The sequence below is a fragment of the Dermacentor silvarum genome, chromosome 9 (genome assembly GCF_013339745.2).
Source record: "Dermacentor silvarum isolate Dsil-2018 chromosome 9, BIME_Dsil_1.4, whole genome shotgun sequence".
Taxonomy (NCBI): domain Eukaryota; kingdom Metazoa; phylum Arthropoda; class Arachnida; order Ixodida; family Ixodidae; genus Dermacentor; species Dermacentor silvarum.
The window spans coordinates 76,124,851-76,139,428 of record NC_051162.1 but is presented as its reverse complement, the minus strand read 5'-3'; the positions used below and the strand labels follow the sequence as shown (position 1 = coordinate 76,139,428).

General features: G+C 46.3%; 1 protein-coding gene across 1 annotated transcript in view; it reads right to left on the bottom strand.

Moving 5' to 3' along the window:
* The window catches only part of LOC125940127 (neprilysin-like), a 195,526-nt gene that overhangs the window by 155,631 nt on the left and 25,317 nt on the right, over positions 1-14,578 (bottom strand). The window contains exon 3 of the mRNA XM_049655840.1: positions 3,719-3,769. Coding sequence (XP_049511797.1) covers positions 3,719-3,769 — 51 coding nt within the window. The remainder of the gene's footprint in view (positions 1-3,718; positions 3,770-14,578) is intronic.

Below are 14,578 nucleotides of genomic sequence, written 5' to 3'. Positions count from 1 at the left end.
TCCTCGTCGGCTGGTCTCCCCTCCTCGCCGAGTGCTGCTCGAAATGTCACGTGACATACGTCATCGCCAACGCACTTCTCAAAGCACTGCCTACTTCCGGTTAAGGCATGTCCACGCTAGCCATGCTAGCGGCACATATACGGACGACGAACCGGCCTCCTGTCTGCCGCGCGAGAGGTGTCCAAAGTAGACGGCAGTTCGGCCGGCGCCCCGCCTGCTGCACCATCAACGGGCCGGCCCAATCGACGACCGCGGAGCTGCGCGCCTCCGCCACCGACAACGAAAACATCGGCTGCTGCCGAGTGCACGGCTACCGACGGGAGACGACCGGCTCGGCTGTGCTCGCATCGCAGCCGACGGCGCCGCTAATATCAGCGTAATTTTCTTCTTTGTGTACAATTATTGCGAAGAGCGATAACAACGATAAGAAAATATTGCGGCTTGTGAGCGTCGGTAATTCATTTCTAAGCGCCGTCCGCTTTAGCTTTGAAGGGAACGGGAAAAGGCCTAGCTACGATATCGGCGCCGTCGAGCGATCAGCGGCGTTGAGGCGGCCGCACAAATGAGTCCCGGTCTCATCCTCTCTACGTACGGCAAGGAAATCACGCCGCTCGCGAGCAAAACCGCTGTCGAACGGCGGCCCGCGAATGGCAAACGGCGTGCGGCGAGTTAGCGTGCCGGTAACGTGGACGTGTACTCGGCGCTTCTCGGCTACCCGATGTTGCTGCGGTGCCGGCGCGTGTTATGCGAAGCGTACCGCTATAGACCCAGTGTTGCGCGCACGTCTGGAAAGGCCAACACTGTCGCACTCTATTCGCGCAGCTAATCAGACCGCTAAGCATGACTGTGTTGGAACACGAGCGATTTGGCACTTGCGTTGCGGGCTGTAATAGGTGACCCGTAAAAGAGCGAGGGATTGTGGGATGCGCCGTCTGCTCACTGTTTCCGGTTCGAGGAAGCGCAGCCGCTGCCACCGCTTCGCCGTTGAAGCTTATTGATGCGCTTTGTCACACTCGAAGATTACCCGGTTGCAGGCGCCTAGCAAAACCATGGTCCGCTGTTCAGCCGTTGGCTGCTCAAATTCAAGCGATAAATGTAAACTTATGTAACTACCGCCTTGCTGTGTCCCTTGCTGATTCAGCTGTGCACAAGCATCAGAGGCATGGCTGCCACTTCCAAAATTGAACCATCAGTGAATAAAAAGAAATTGAACGTACAGTGGCACATCAGGTGGCGATGATCTGTGTAAGGGCCGACACGGAATGATTCCCCAAGATATTTCTTTCTCTAACATTGACTCAAGCAACAATAAATATTTCAGTACTCGCATATATAGAGGTATTATGAAACATGGGTTTACGGCGGAAATTTAAACGGGACACAGCGAGATATATACATAATACTCGTAACCAAGTAGCCCACATTAGTTCCTTGAACACAGATAGAGATAATGCGCTGCCGTAATATGTCGGCGATACGGCCATTCCCCATCTTGTTGACAAAAAAGCGAAAACTTCTAACTACACCACTTCAAATGAACCTCGAGTTTCGACCAAGAAATGCCGTTGACAACGCGCAGTTTTCACAAATATTTTGAGCACCTTATTTTGTAATTACGCTAGCTGTGCCGTTACTGACGATATCGGTTGTAGCGACGATCACGGGGCAATATTTACTAGGCTGCTATAGCCATCGCCTCAGCATCCGATTTTCTAAGTAATGCTTTATACGCTTGATAAATTATCGGATAAAGATAGCTTTTTCAGCTGTCTGACTGACCTGCAGGCAGAGCAGTCAGTGACGGTGCGTCCAAGCAGCGGCAAATGTCGAGCTGAAACTGGCAGAAACAAAAAAGGCTGCCGAAACGAAAACCGCAGTTCGTTTAAGAATAAAAGCGCACCCTTGCCTTTCTTGGCTCGTAATCTACGCGCCCAGAGTGAACTGAAACCTAGAAATCAGCTGCATGAATGGTACGACATTGCTGGTCGACAAAGCGGACGGAAAGCTTCGCACGACTGACAGTGGAAACAGCGTAGAAAAACCACGCGCGCCGGGCATGCCGCCGATGCCGCCGCGTCGTCCGTCGAACCGGAAGCTGCTAGCAGACGGCGCGCCCCACAATTCCCTGCGATTTGTCGCTTTACGGGTCACCTATTACCGATGCGCAAGCGCGCACAAGCGAGCAACACGGCGAGGATGAGCAGGGAGCGCGCGTACCTGCTAGTAGACAAACCGAAAGTCGTAGGTTCTTGTTCGACCAATGGACATCGTTTCCACCGTTGACATCACCAGATTCCCTCTGCTGACGTCGTGACGACCGCTGGGGTTCCGGAAAGGCAAGGGGAGGAGGACGGCATTGTTTTTTTGTTTTGTTTTGTGGCGCGCCCGCGGCGCGTAGCGCTGCAGCGTTTGGCATCGTTGATCGTGATTGCATTCTGAACTCGATGCGCGTGCTTACTTGAAATGTTCAAAAAATATCTGAGGTGGTTTAGGGGCCCTTTAACAACCGCAATAATTCTGTGTCATGTGCAGTGACGTACCTTTCTTTCTTTAGGTATATATTTGTGTTCCTTTCTTAATAAAGAATCCAGTCGTCAATCAGCGCTGGTGTGTGAGCCTATCCTGTATTTGGTCTTTTCGCGCTGTTCCCCTTTCAATTGAAATACTTGGAGGACGCTTAAGCTTCCCCTTTAAAGGTGGAATGCGATAGCCTTGCGCTAGCTGATCCCAAACTTGAGCCTGCAAATTTCCTCATGTCATCAACTCACCGAAGTTTCTGCCATCCTCGACTGTATATTCCCCTTCCCTTGGCATTCATTCTATAGCTCTAATGGTTCACTGGTTATCTGTCCTACGCATTACATGGCCTGCCCAGCTCCATTTCTTTTTACCGTGCTGCTGTCTAAAGCTAGCATTCCCCAATTTCGTCGTGGCGTAACGTCGACATAAAGCAATAGTGGGCCGATCCCGGCGGCAGTGCAGGGCAAAGCAATGGCTGCAATTTTTGCAGATGTACGTCATTACATGGTGCAGGCCGTGACAATGGTTGAATTTTATATGAGATTACCGAAATTGGAGATTTGTACGCGTACAGGCGGGGACAAAACATGATAGTGTACAGGCTGGAACATGATAGTGCGTGGTGAAATAACAGCTGGCGACATCTGATGGTAGACCCCAATATGCAAGCATGGCAGTTATTGAATTTCTAGCTGCTCCATTTAAAGCCTAATAAATTAATGCAAGGCGCGTTCCTTGCGAACCAGCGGCGCTGTTTCAAAGCAGTTTAGAAATGAGAAACAGAGGATATTGCTTTTCACAACGTAACTATTCCATATGCAGTGCGTAAGAATTCACTCTAACATGCGCGTTAACAGCTTTAAGACACTCGTCACTCTAACTGCAGGAGCATGCCATGCGGCACTATCCGAGGTTTCAAAGGTGGCGAACTAAGTACGGGGACTGCCAACCTTACAAGTTAGCCTCTGCCTTCAGAAATTGCCGGCTTGCGTTTATCCACCCGCTACCTGTAGTTCACCTAGAAGGGCTTCTGATGTTTTCTTTTTCATGTTTTATTTGCAGAATATTCTTTTTTTCTTACATGCTCACAACATACCGTACATTCAAAATATATACAAATCTAAGTAGATTTCCATAAGTACGGGATATATTTGTGGCTTTTTGAGATACTTGACAACAAATTCATATAATATCTTACCTTCTGCGCTGCAGAAACTGGAACATAATGCTGTATCATCCATTGAACTTCCTGTCATAAATAAAACAAACAGTTATACTGATCGTCATGAAGGTAGCACTCCTACGAATATAAGGAAATACTTTGCATGAATGACTGAGTGAGTGAATGAATGAATGAGCAGACATTTACCGATGCAGTGTACCCTTTTTTGTCTAATCCTTCCAAAAGAGAAAATTTGAAAAGTATGACGTTTGACAGAAGTTCTTACTGTCCAGGCCTAAACTCAATTGGATAGCACCTGTTTGCATGTTCAAAAAGAAGGAAGCTGCGCTGCACCTCTTTGGTGGATAGGTACCAGTTGAGTATGTGTACTAGTTCTTGTTTGTAGATTTAGATGGCTGAAGTGGGTTGAACTGATGCTTGTCCGTTGGAATCACATGAACGAAGCAGATGAAAAACGTCAGCCTTGACCTCCGTCCTGCGGCACTCGTGGTAGTCAGTCGTTGAAGGTGGCGGGAAGGTCGTCACGGCTGCAACCGGAAACTGGACAGCTGCGGGCCTACCTCTTTCGGGATGTGCACCCTAGATCAGACCGTAATATTCGTTGTGAATGTAGCGCTTTCGCTGGGGCTATATATGAATACTTGGAAGAAAGTGGTGATGGAAGTTGCCGTTTCAAGCGCGGTATTATAGACATTGCCTGTGCCTTCGAAGATGTTTTGCGCGCTTATCACTCACTTTCTATGTGAATGAGTTCATTGCGTTATGACTGTATAATACAAACCATAGAAAAGAGTGTGCTGAACAGTAAAAACAGAAGGCTGCGGCAAAAGAATGTCGAGCTTTACCGAGCCCCGGCTCCCACTTCATCGGGTGAAGAGCAGAATTGCATAACCCCACAATCATGATGAGTCATTGTAAATACAAGTACATTAAACATATCCTGTGTGTAGGTAGCTCATTCTACAGGCGTACATAAAGGGCGGAACGCGCTTCTCAAACTAGGAACTGCGTTATCTAAATACAAAAATACCAGAAATTGACAATCCAGATTCGACACATGAACTGCAACGTGTTTGTAAAAGATACATTATAATTATACCACGTGATATAATGAATGGCAAAATAAAATTAAACGTAAAACGCAGGCTAACCAATTCTGTTTACGTGTTTACGTTTTTTTTTTCATCGTGGAGAAAGATGCAATATGAAGCTTTGTTAAAGGAGTGGCTCATAGACTCATAGATAGCATGTGTCCCTACATTGCTTCACAGCTGATCGGATTAACCACTATCTTCATCTTGAGAATTTTTTTTCTTTATATCAACGCTAGTACGCCATTATAACCGCCTGAAGTACAGTAATGGTGTGGGCTTTTTTGACGGGTACTTGGCATTCACGCGACACGTCTGCAGGCAGTAAATCTTCCTTCAGTGTCGTAGGCGTTGACGAGCTGTCGCCGTGTCTGTCGCTTTTCTCAGAAGAATGTGGTTTCCTTTCCGCAACGTTGTGAAGGCATAAAAGCGAATACCTCTCTGAGGCGTTTAAAAGTTGATATCATGCGTGCAGTGGCATGTGGTCAGTGTGGATCAGTGGAGTGGTCAGTGTGGGTGGAGAGGGGGGGGGGGCGTAATAAACCCACAGCCACCTGAATGTCAGTATGTGTCTTGATTTGTAACGTATCTAATGAAAACAACCTGATTCGTCTGGTAACCACTTACGCCCTGAGCAGTTCACCTATGTCGCCTCGTACCTTCGCCTCTGTGCGACTGACAAGCTCAAACTCAACACCATGATCAAGCGGGCCTATAAACAAGCCCAATTTCCACATCTAACGAGAAAATAGACGCCCTCGGCATTCACAACACCATATTGAAGCTCAGCGTGTTATACAATACGAACGACTCGCCAACTCCGCCACGGAAAGGCACATTCTGCGCGCCCTAGGGATAACCTACACCACCCAATTCGGACAAAAAGTGCCCGTCCCTCCGAACATTCGCGCTCAGTTAGTTATCCCGCCCATACCTCGTAATATGCACCTAGAACACAATCAGGAGCGACGTGCAGAGAGATAAACAACTACAAAAGCACTACGACCAAGCCGCAGACGTAGCCTACGTGGACACTGCGAATACCCCCACCAGAATGCCACGGTGGTCGCCGTAGTCGAGGGATCGCAGTACCGCACCTTCGCGGCCGAATCAGTACTCACCACTCAACCCGAAGAAGGCGAGGAAACGGCCATCGTTATGGCATACGCCTCTACCAATGCACACTGCATCATCAGCGATTCAAAAACGGCCATTCGCAACTACACAAGAGTCCTCATAGCACCCCAATCACAGAAAATACTCTCCTGCACTCTCCCCTCACGGCAACGCCGCGTACAGATCATCTGGGCCCCTGATCACTCGGGTCTGGCTGGAAAGAAAGCCACCCACGATGCCGCCCGAGCTCTCGCACACCAGGCGCATCATCATTTTCCTACGTCTTCCGATCCTGACGAGTCCTCTGTTCTGCATCGCAGTCACGCGCGCGACCGAATGGTCATATTCAGAGAAATCCTCCTCCACTACCGCAGATAGCGGTTACGCTACCCCCCAGCACAAAAAACACTGAATAAATCTTAATCCACCACTTGGCGATTACATCGGAGGCGAACTTTCCCAAACACCATGCTATACCACCGCATAAATCCCGATGCATACTCCCCACTCTGCAAAGCCTGAGAGGCCCACGCGGACCTCGATCACATCATCTGGGCATGCCCGAAAGCTACACCCACCAACACCCACCGCACTAACACTACACGCATCATACCTATGGCCGAGCAGTCGGAGACTATGCTGCTCAGCTTGGACCCTGAAGAGCAGCTCTGGGCCGTCCGGATGGCCGAAGACGCCGCCAGAAAGCAAGGACTGGCCGCCGTCTGAGGAAGGGGAGGCCTGCGGGTTAGTCTCCTAACCCCGTCCGCCCCCAGACTCCATCATGGACACAATAAAGTTTTATCTTTCTCTCGAATGCTTCGTGTAGTGCGTTACGGACAGCCAGCAGTTCGACGGTGAGCACATCTTGTAGTTCTTGATGACCAAGCATGCAAGTAAAACGTAAGGCAATGACCTAAGTAGACAACGGAGATAAAATATATCTATGTGTAGGCTGTTTGATTTTCGCAATGAGAATATAGAAATGTATTGCAGGAATCAAGATTCTGAACAAACAAGTTTATGAATAATATCTAAGGTAGTAGAAAAAAAAAACTACACGTCGCATACGCATCCATGGTCATATGAGTCAGACCTGCTCTGGTTGCATGTTTTGCGATAATTTGCGCAAGTTATGCTTACTTCACTATTCTCAACCGAATGATCAAAATGTATTTCACTCGTTCACATACATTTCTTGAACATCTTTCTTGGGGGAGATTATAACACCGAAAAATTGTGTTCGATTATTGAGATGCACTTTCACGTGCACTGCACCAGTTCTATTGAGCCTGAGTACATTATTCGCAATATTACGCTACTTAGCCCTGCAAAGGAATGTTTGCAAGTTAACACGTCTGAGATAGCGAAAAATGATGTTGACCTTACCAGGCATGCACGTCGGTATTTTGTAGCATGCATAAATGTCATGTGTAGACAATGGCTGCTTTGTGAGTTCGCCAATGTTTCTGATGACGTCAATAGCATTCTTAATTATTTGAAGCCTTTGATCTAATAAATATTTAAGCAGCTATATCGCTGAATTTCTTCAGCCCTATGTGCTAGCTGTTTGTTCTCTTTCTTAATTATTTTGTCACATTTCTCTAAATCGCTCACTTCTTTCCTGGCACGTGAACGAAAAAAGTGTTTGCCTTAGTCTCGTGAAACGTGTCACTGGAATACCTGATTATTACTATAACAGAGCACAAAGCTAGTGTCATTTTGCGCCTCAAATCATTCAGTGCTTTGAAGACTGTAAGGATTGGAATTCCGCTAAATTCTCACTGACCACCCCTTGCCACAGCATGTTGCCTCGCCTTCCTTCTTCGAGGCCTAATGTAAACTTATTCTTATCTGACTCTTCTGTTGTAGAGGTTTCCCCTACTTCAGTATAACTGCGTGCGTCTTCGTACCAATTCAACCGGTCTGCCGAAGAGGGGATATAGACGATTGACAGTCTGCCTATGTGGGCGTCGATGTCGTGCGAATCCCTTCTAGTTGGGACTCTGCGTGTTTGTTTGCTTAAAGCTCTAAAGTCATGATAACGTCCACCTCACCTCTGCAGCTGTAACTCATCAAGATTATCCTCGTGGTGTCAACAATGTAGCATAGAATGACAAAAGACGTAGCGCATTGCAAAGCGGGGAAAAATAAATGACAGGATACAGTTGGTGCTGGTCACTTCTTCTGTCCTCGTCCACAACGTTCTATGTCCACGGCGCGTAATAGATCACCAACGAGCCCGAAAAGCCACCTAGCACATTGCACTGCGGCAAGCTTCAAAAATTAGCGTAGCTTGCACTAGAGAAAGAAGAAGAAGCAGCAGGGAGTGCGGACGCCCGTCGTGTTCGCTCTGCAGTTTTCGACAGATTTTCGGTATTACATCGAAGATGTTATCGACAAAATCTCTACGAGTGGAATCAAGAAGGTGCAAGGACCACCTGGTCACCAAAAACAGTTGGGAGAACAACTTTATCAAAGCAGAGTGAATCAAGGCACGGAAAATGCCACGCCTTACCAAAGCCGCTGCGGCGGCCATGAGAGCCAGGCCTTACGCCCGACGCAACAACAGACGTCTAGGATGGCAAATATGGAGGTCGTGAGGGTGGAAGGAAAAGATATCAACCCAGTGGAAGTGAACGGTGATTCGGGATGGTGCGAGGTTAAGAGAAGAAATACACGACAGGACGGCGAGGATGCAAGACACAGATACGATAGAAAGGGCGCGCAGCAACAACAGCATGCCAACATGGCAAACCGCATGCCCACTTCACTAACTGAAGACTGCAGAACAATATTAAGACCAAGAGGAGGTTTCAACTTGACTGAATACGGAGTAGTCCCGATACAACAAAGCATATGCCGGGCAACAGGAATGAGGCAAGAGCGGACGAAGAATACAACATCTGCCTAAACAAGAGACAAAACATTATTGTGCTCAGCACACCTTTAGTGGATCGGGCCAAAAACTACGTCGCCCTAACCAAACTGCAAATGGGGAACAAGGAATACGAAACGAGTGCATAAAGAACAGCGCCAGAAAATACATCCAAGGGAATCATAAGAGGGATCTCCACGGAAGAGAGTCCAGAAGAAATAGTAAGAAAATTGGTCACTATTAGAAATCCCAGTCTGCTCTACGCCAAAAGAATGGGAAACACGACCAATATGATAATCATATTCGACGGGTTATACGTGCCAAACTTTGTGAACTATGGCGCCTCGCGTGTTCGTTGTGCGCTATAAAAAAACAGTTTGACATATGTTACGAATGTGGAAGACTTGGACTTAGAGCGGACGTGTGCCCTAATCCCAGTGACAAAATCTGCCGTGGATGTGGAAAGAACAACCCACAATAAGACCATGAGTGCGTAATGTGCCAGTTGTGTGGACAGAACCTCCAACAGGGGACTACAGGTGTAAGGGAAGATATAGAATTCCATACCTAGTCAAGAGACGAAGATGTGAAAGAAGAAGAGAACAGGAGGAAGAGGAAGCAGAAGAGGAATGTTACAGTAACACAAGAAGATGGAATCAGGAGAGCGAGACAACAGACTACAATGGATACAACAAAGAGACAAAAGCAAGAAGACAGAGCAAACAATCAGACAAGGGATCGCCCGGAATCCTTTCCCAGCTTACAGAATACAGACAAAGAAAGAATACCCAGAGGAAGAAACCGATCGAGATCCAAGGGCAGATCTAGATCGAGATCGAAGTCTCGACACGATGGCAACGGAAGCTCGGCACGGGCCTACCAGGAGACCGGGACTCAAGGATACAACGAAAGAAGAGAAGAAAGCGGAGGCGGCCAGGCTGGATCAGTAAAGGTAGCCACCGTACTAAAGGTGAGCTGGGCAGGCGCAGTCACCGGATCACACGCGGAGGCCGAAGCTGCTACTCTTAACAAGAAAAGCAACGAAATAGAGGAATAATTAGCACAGCTTAAAAAAATGCTAGCGCAGAATAATCACAGTATAACTGAATTAACAGAAGAAAACAGGAAAAGAAGGAACAAAAAATAAATACTAGAAAGGGGAAAGAAAATAAGAAGAGACAATAGTAGTCGAAGACTATGTAATGATTATAGATGAGAAAAAACGTATCACTCTAACTAAACGCAAAGCGACAGAAGGCATGGGAGAAAATACTAGCAATGCAAAGAAAACTAAAACAACCAAACGACTCAAGAACGTCAGGACCAATTTGAGCAGAAAATTGTACAGAAAATCAAAGAAATGGGAACGAAAATAGACAAAATAAAGGAAACAATAGAAGAAACAATGGGAGCAAAGATAAACGGAATGGTTTTTGAAATACTGCAACAGTTGAGCATCATAATACAGCAGGAACTTGAGGGAATAGTATCAAGGGTAGCAGAACTTGAAACAAAATGGGGACCTTCATCCAGGGAGGCGGACCCATTAAATTGACAGGCAAGCCCTATAACAGACCCCCGATTTCAGAACCGGGGGCACTAAAGTTGTAACGCCGTCATGGACAGGCACGATAATTATACAATTTGGCAATGGAATTGGAGAGGGTACAATGGGAAAAGATTATTTCTACAACAACATCTGATTAAAGAAGAGAATCCATATATTATCATACTGCAAGAGACGCACGGGCTAGCCAAATTATCAGGATACATGCCGATTGGCAGTGCTGAAGTGGAAACAAAGGCCTTAACCACATTAGTGAAAGGAAACCTCACAGTTGTACAACATCATACAGAAATGAACGACATAGACGATGTACTAATAAAAATAATACCCACTAGAAAAACAGCAGACAGCGTCTTTATTCTTAATGTGTACAGCAACCCAAAGTGCGAAAAGCACAAATTCCTAACATTAATTTGAAAAAACTCTTGCATTAGCGGGAAAATGGGCGTTGTTATTATAAGGAGATTTCAATGCCCAACGCGCGGCATGGGGATACAAAGTTGAGAATCTCAAAGGTCGAAACTTCTCGCTAGAAGCGCAGCAGGAAGGCCTAATCCTAATAACAGATCCGAAAGGTCCGAAAATTTGTATCTGCAAGCCAATCCGGTTGCAGATCCAAATTACACTCGAACAACCAACGAAGATCTACACGAAGAGTTTAGTGAATCAGAAATAAGAGCAGCACTGCATAAACTAAATACCAAATCGGCACCTGGACCAGACGGGATAATGAACAAAACGTTAACAAACCTAGACGATGAGTCTATAACAACACTAACAGATTATATTATTGAATGATGCAAAGCGGGCAAAATTACAAAACAATGGAGGACAGAGCATGTCATATTAATACCTAAGCCAAGAAAACAATTACAATTGGAGCATCTAAGACCTATATCCCTCAAATCTTGTGTAGGAAAGCTAATGGAACATGCAATGTTAACGATAATTACAAATTACATGGAAGACAGAGATGTAAAGCCCACCACAATGCGGGGATTCAGAAGGAACCTCTCAACTCAAGAAGAAATGCTCCAGCTTAAGCACCAAATCATAGATGACCCATGTAGATCAACCAGAGCCATTCTTGGCCTTGATTTAAAAAAGGCATTTGACAACGTGTCGCACGCAACAATACTCAACAGATTGAAAGAGCTAAGCTTAGGAGAGATAACATACAACTATGTTCAAGACTTAACTGGCAGAAAAGCAAAAATCAATATAGGAGATTTGGAATCGGAAGAAATATAGGCAGCGCAGGTATGCCACAAGGATCAGTCATATCGCCCATGCTCTTTCATTTAGTACTAATCGGCTTGCCACCCAAACTAAACGAAATAGGCGGCCTAAATCGCATCTTATACGCCGATGGCATCGCCATATGGGCGAATAGTGGCAGTGATGGGCAAATAGAACAAACATTTCTGAACGCAATAGAGACAGTATAACGATACTTAGAAGGGACCGGGCTGGACTGCTCGGCAGAAAAGTCGGCATTATTGCTATAGGCACCCTGCAATGCAGTTTGGCTGTACATGTCGCGCCACCTAGCAGCAGCGGTGAGCACCCGCGAGTAGGCCCTCACTGCCATTTCACCTTGGTCCGTACTGCGCTCAGGCGCGCCTAAAAGCTTCCTTTTCCAATTTTTCAATGGATTCACCGCGACCACTCGGCAGCTCCTCCGTGAGAAGTGTGAACAAAAAGAACATGCGCATATACTGCGGTTTTAGGTATTTTCACAACCGCGAAGGGGATGTCGGCATAAAATTGTGCCGCTTCCCTTCATGACTGTGGGGAGAGACCCGGCGGCTGAACGTGGATCGTCGCGGTTCGGCCCGTAAAGAGTCGCTCTTGCGAATTTCTGATGAACTAAGACGCAAACGCAAACTTTAAAGAAAGAAAAAGAAACACAAGGCAGCATCCGTAAAAACGCACAATAAAGTGACAACTGCACAAACACGCGTGATCTGATTCCCGCTGTTGTAAATTCGTTTGGCTAGTTGTTTCGCTAGTCTGGCTCCCAAACAAATGCGCAGTGCTTGTTATGTGCCAAATCTAGCTTCGTAAGCACTCCGCGTTGGACCTTTGTACGCACTGTAGTTCTTGTTGTGCATTAATAAGCCAACGTGCAGCTCTTTCTGCGCCTGGATCAAGACGCGACTGCTGAAACCGGGCTCATTCATGCCGATGCTCTCTCTCGTTTAGAACAGAACTAAGGCTGGAGTGCACCGCAGCACACATCGAGTATTCGCAAATTAGCACTTCTCTCGCGCACGATAGCACACATTTGTGCAGTCTTGGTGTTGAGTGTCACCTTATTGTTCTCTGTTATGTTTCAGCAGTGATAACCTCTCACACTGGAGCGCGAATGACAACACCAGATTATGTTCGAGGTACTTTGTCAACGGAGAAAAAAGCTCCATAATCATTCAAGTGACCTTCCAACTCGCCAAAACCTCGACAAATGTGATGAACAAGGCACACTCGAAGTATACTGAAGCTACAAATGATAGTTGAAAAACGTTTACGGCCGTATTTGCCCACTTAAACGGAATAAATTATTTATTTTTTAACTTACTTTGAGTTCGACGTCGTAAACGTGCTTTATTTGCTGTGACAAGAACTTTGCTGCGATGTCCGTCCTGTTTACTTTTTTGACACGATATATATGGTTGTCGTAAAGTTGACGTCCTTTCTCGAGTGTCGGTGGTCGAAAATGGGTCTCAATGTTTTCAATTGCCTTAAAAACCACAGTATTGAACGCCCGACTTGTTTCAAACAAGCGCCGCAGAAGCATGCCTTCGTCGAAGTGGCCGCCTCGGTGTTTCGCGGAACTGACACGGCGGCGCTGATGGCTGAGCTGATCGCTGCGCCCCCTGACCATTGAAGGGAGCCTATACAGGCCCACAAGAAGAGGACGCAAGCCAAATAACAGCAAAGAACGGAATGAGCCAGAAGAAGCAGAAATGCAACTAAGAACTGCGGATGGAACACTCATACCTAAAGTGGATAAAATCAGAATACTAGGACTAATAAAAGAGGCCAAAGGCAACAACGGGGAAACAATCAGGAAGTTAGAGGGAACGGTTTCTCAAATAATAAGACTAATCAAAAGGAGAACTAACAAACACAATGGAATGAGAGAAAGCGACACAATAAGAATGGTAGCAGGCATTTGTCCTAACCAGAATAGAAGACGTAGCACCATACCTCAGATGGTATGTGGCTGAAAAGAACAAACTAGAATGTCTAATAAGAAAAGTATACAAGCAGGCATTAGGACTACCAATAAGCACTAGTACAGAAAGACTACTAGCATTAGGACTACACAACACATTGGATGAACTCATAGAAGCTCAGCGCATATCACAGTATGAAGGACTCTCTAAGACGAAGACAGGAATAAGTATATTAGAAAGATTGGGTATTAACTACCACACAAAACACGGAGAGACGGAAATGACAAGAGAGATCAGAAATATGATAATGGTTCCCCCCCCTGTCGAAGAACATGCATCCCACACAACATGAAGCACGAAGACAAAGCCGAGCCAAGGAGATACAGAAAAGATTTGGACAAGATAAAGCCGCAGTTTTTCTAGATGCCGCTAGACTCAAACGCAGAAAAGGGTTCGCTGCAGTCATAGTAAGTCACAAAAAAGAATGTGTAACAAGCGTCACAATAAAGACAGAATATACAGAAAGAGCAGAACAAACGGCGATAGCACTTGCCATAATAGAAACGGAAGCATGCATAATCAGTGACTCACAGGCAGCAATTCGCAACTATGCAAATGGCCGAATCTCCCCAGAGGCACTGCACATAATATTGAAAGGAGCGAAAGAAAGAGAAGACAAACATGTTCAATTACTGTGGACACCTGCCTATACTCTGGCCTCACCGGGGGACAGCGGAAACAACGAGGCGCACGCAACGCAGCTCGAGGACTAACCGACCGAGTTGCCACAAACAATGGTGCCGTCAACTCGGGGGCGGCCGAAGAAGTTGAGGACGGAGATTAGCAGCGGGGAGGCATATTGGCCAAATACAAAGATATAACAACACATTATAAAATGCCGAGGTGTATTTATCCACCACCTCATCAAAAACTAAATAAATCACAGTCTGTCCAGTGGCGGCAGCTACAAACGAGGATATGTAATCCAGTAATGTGGCATATACTATATCCAGATATGCAGACGACAAACGAATGCAAGCCATGTGA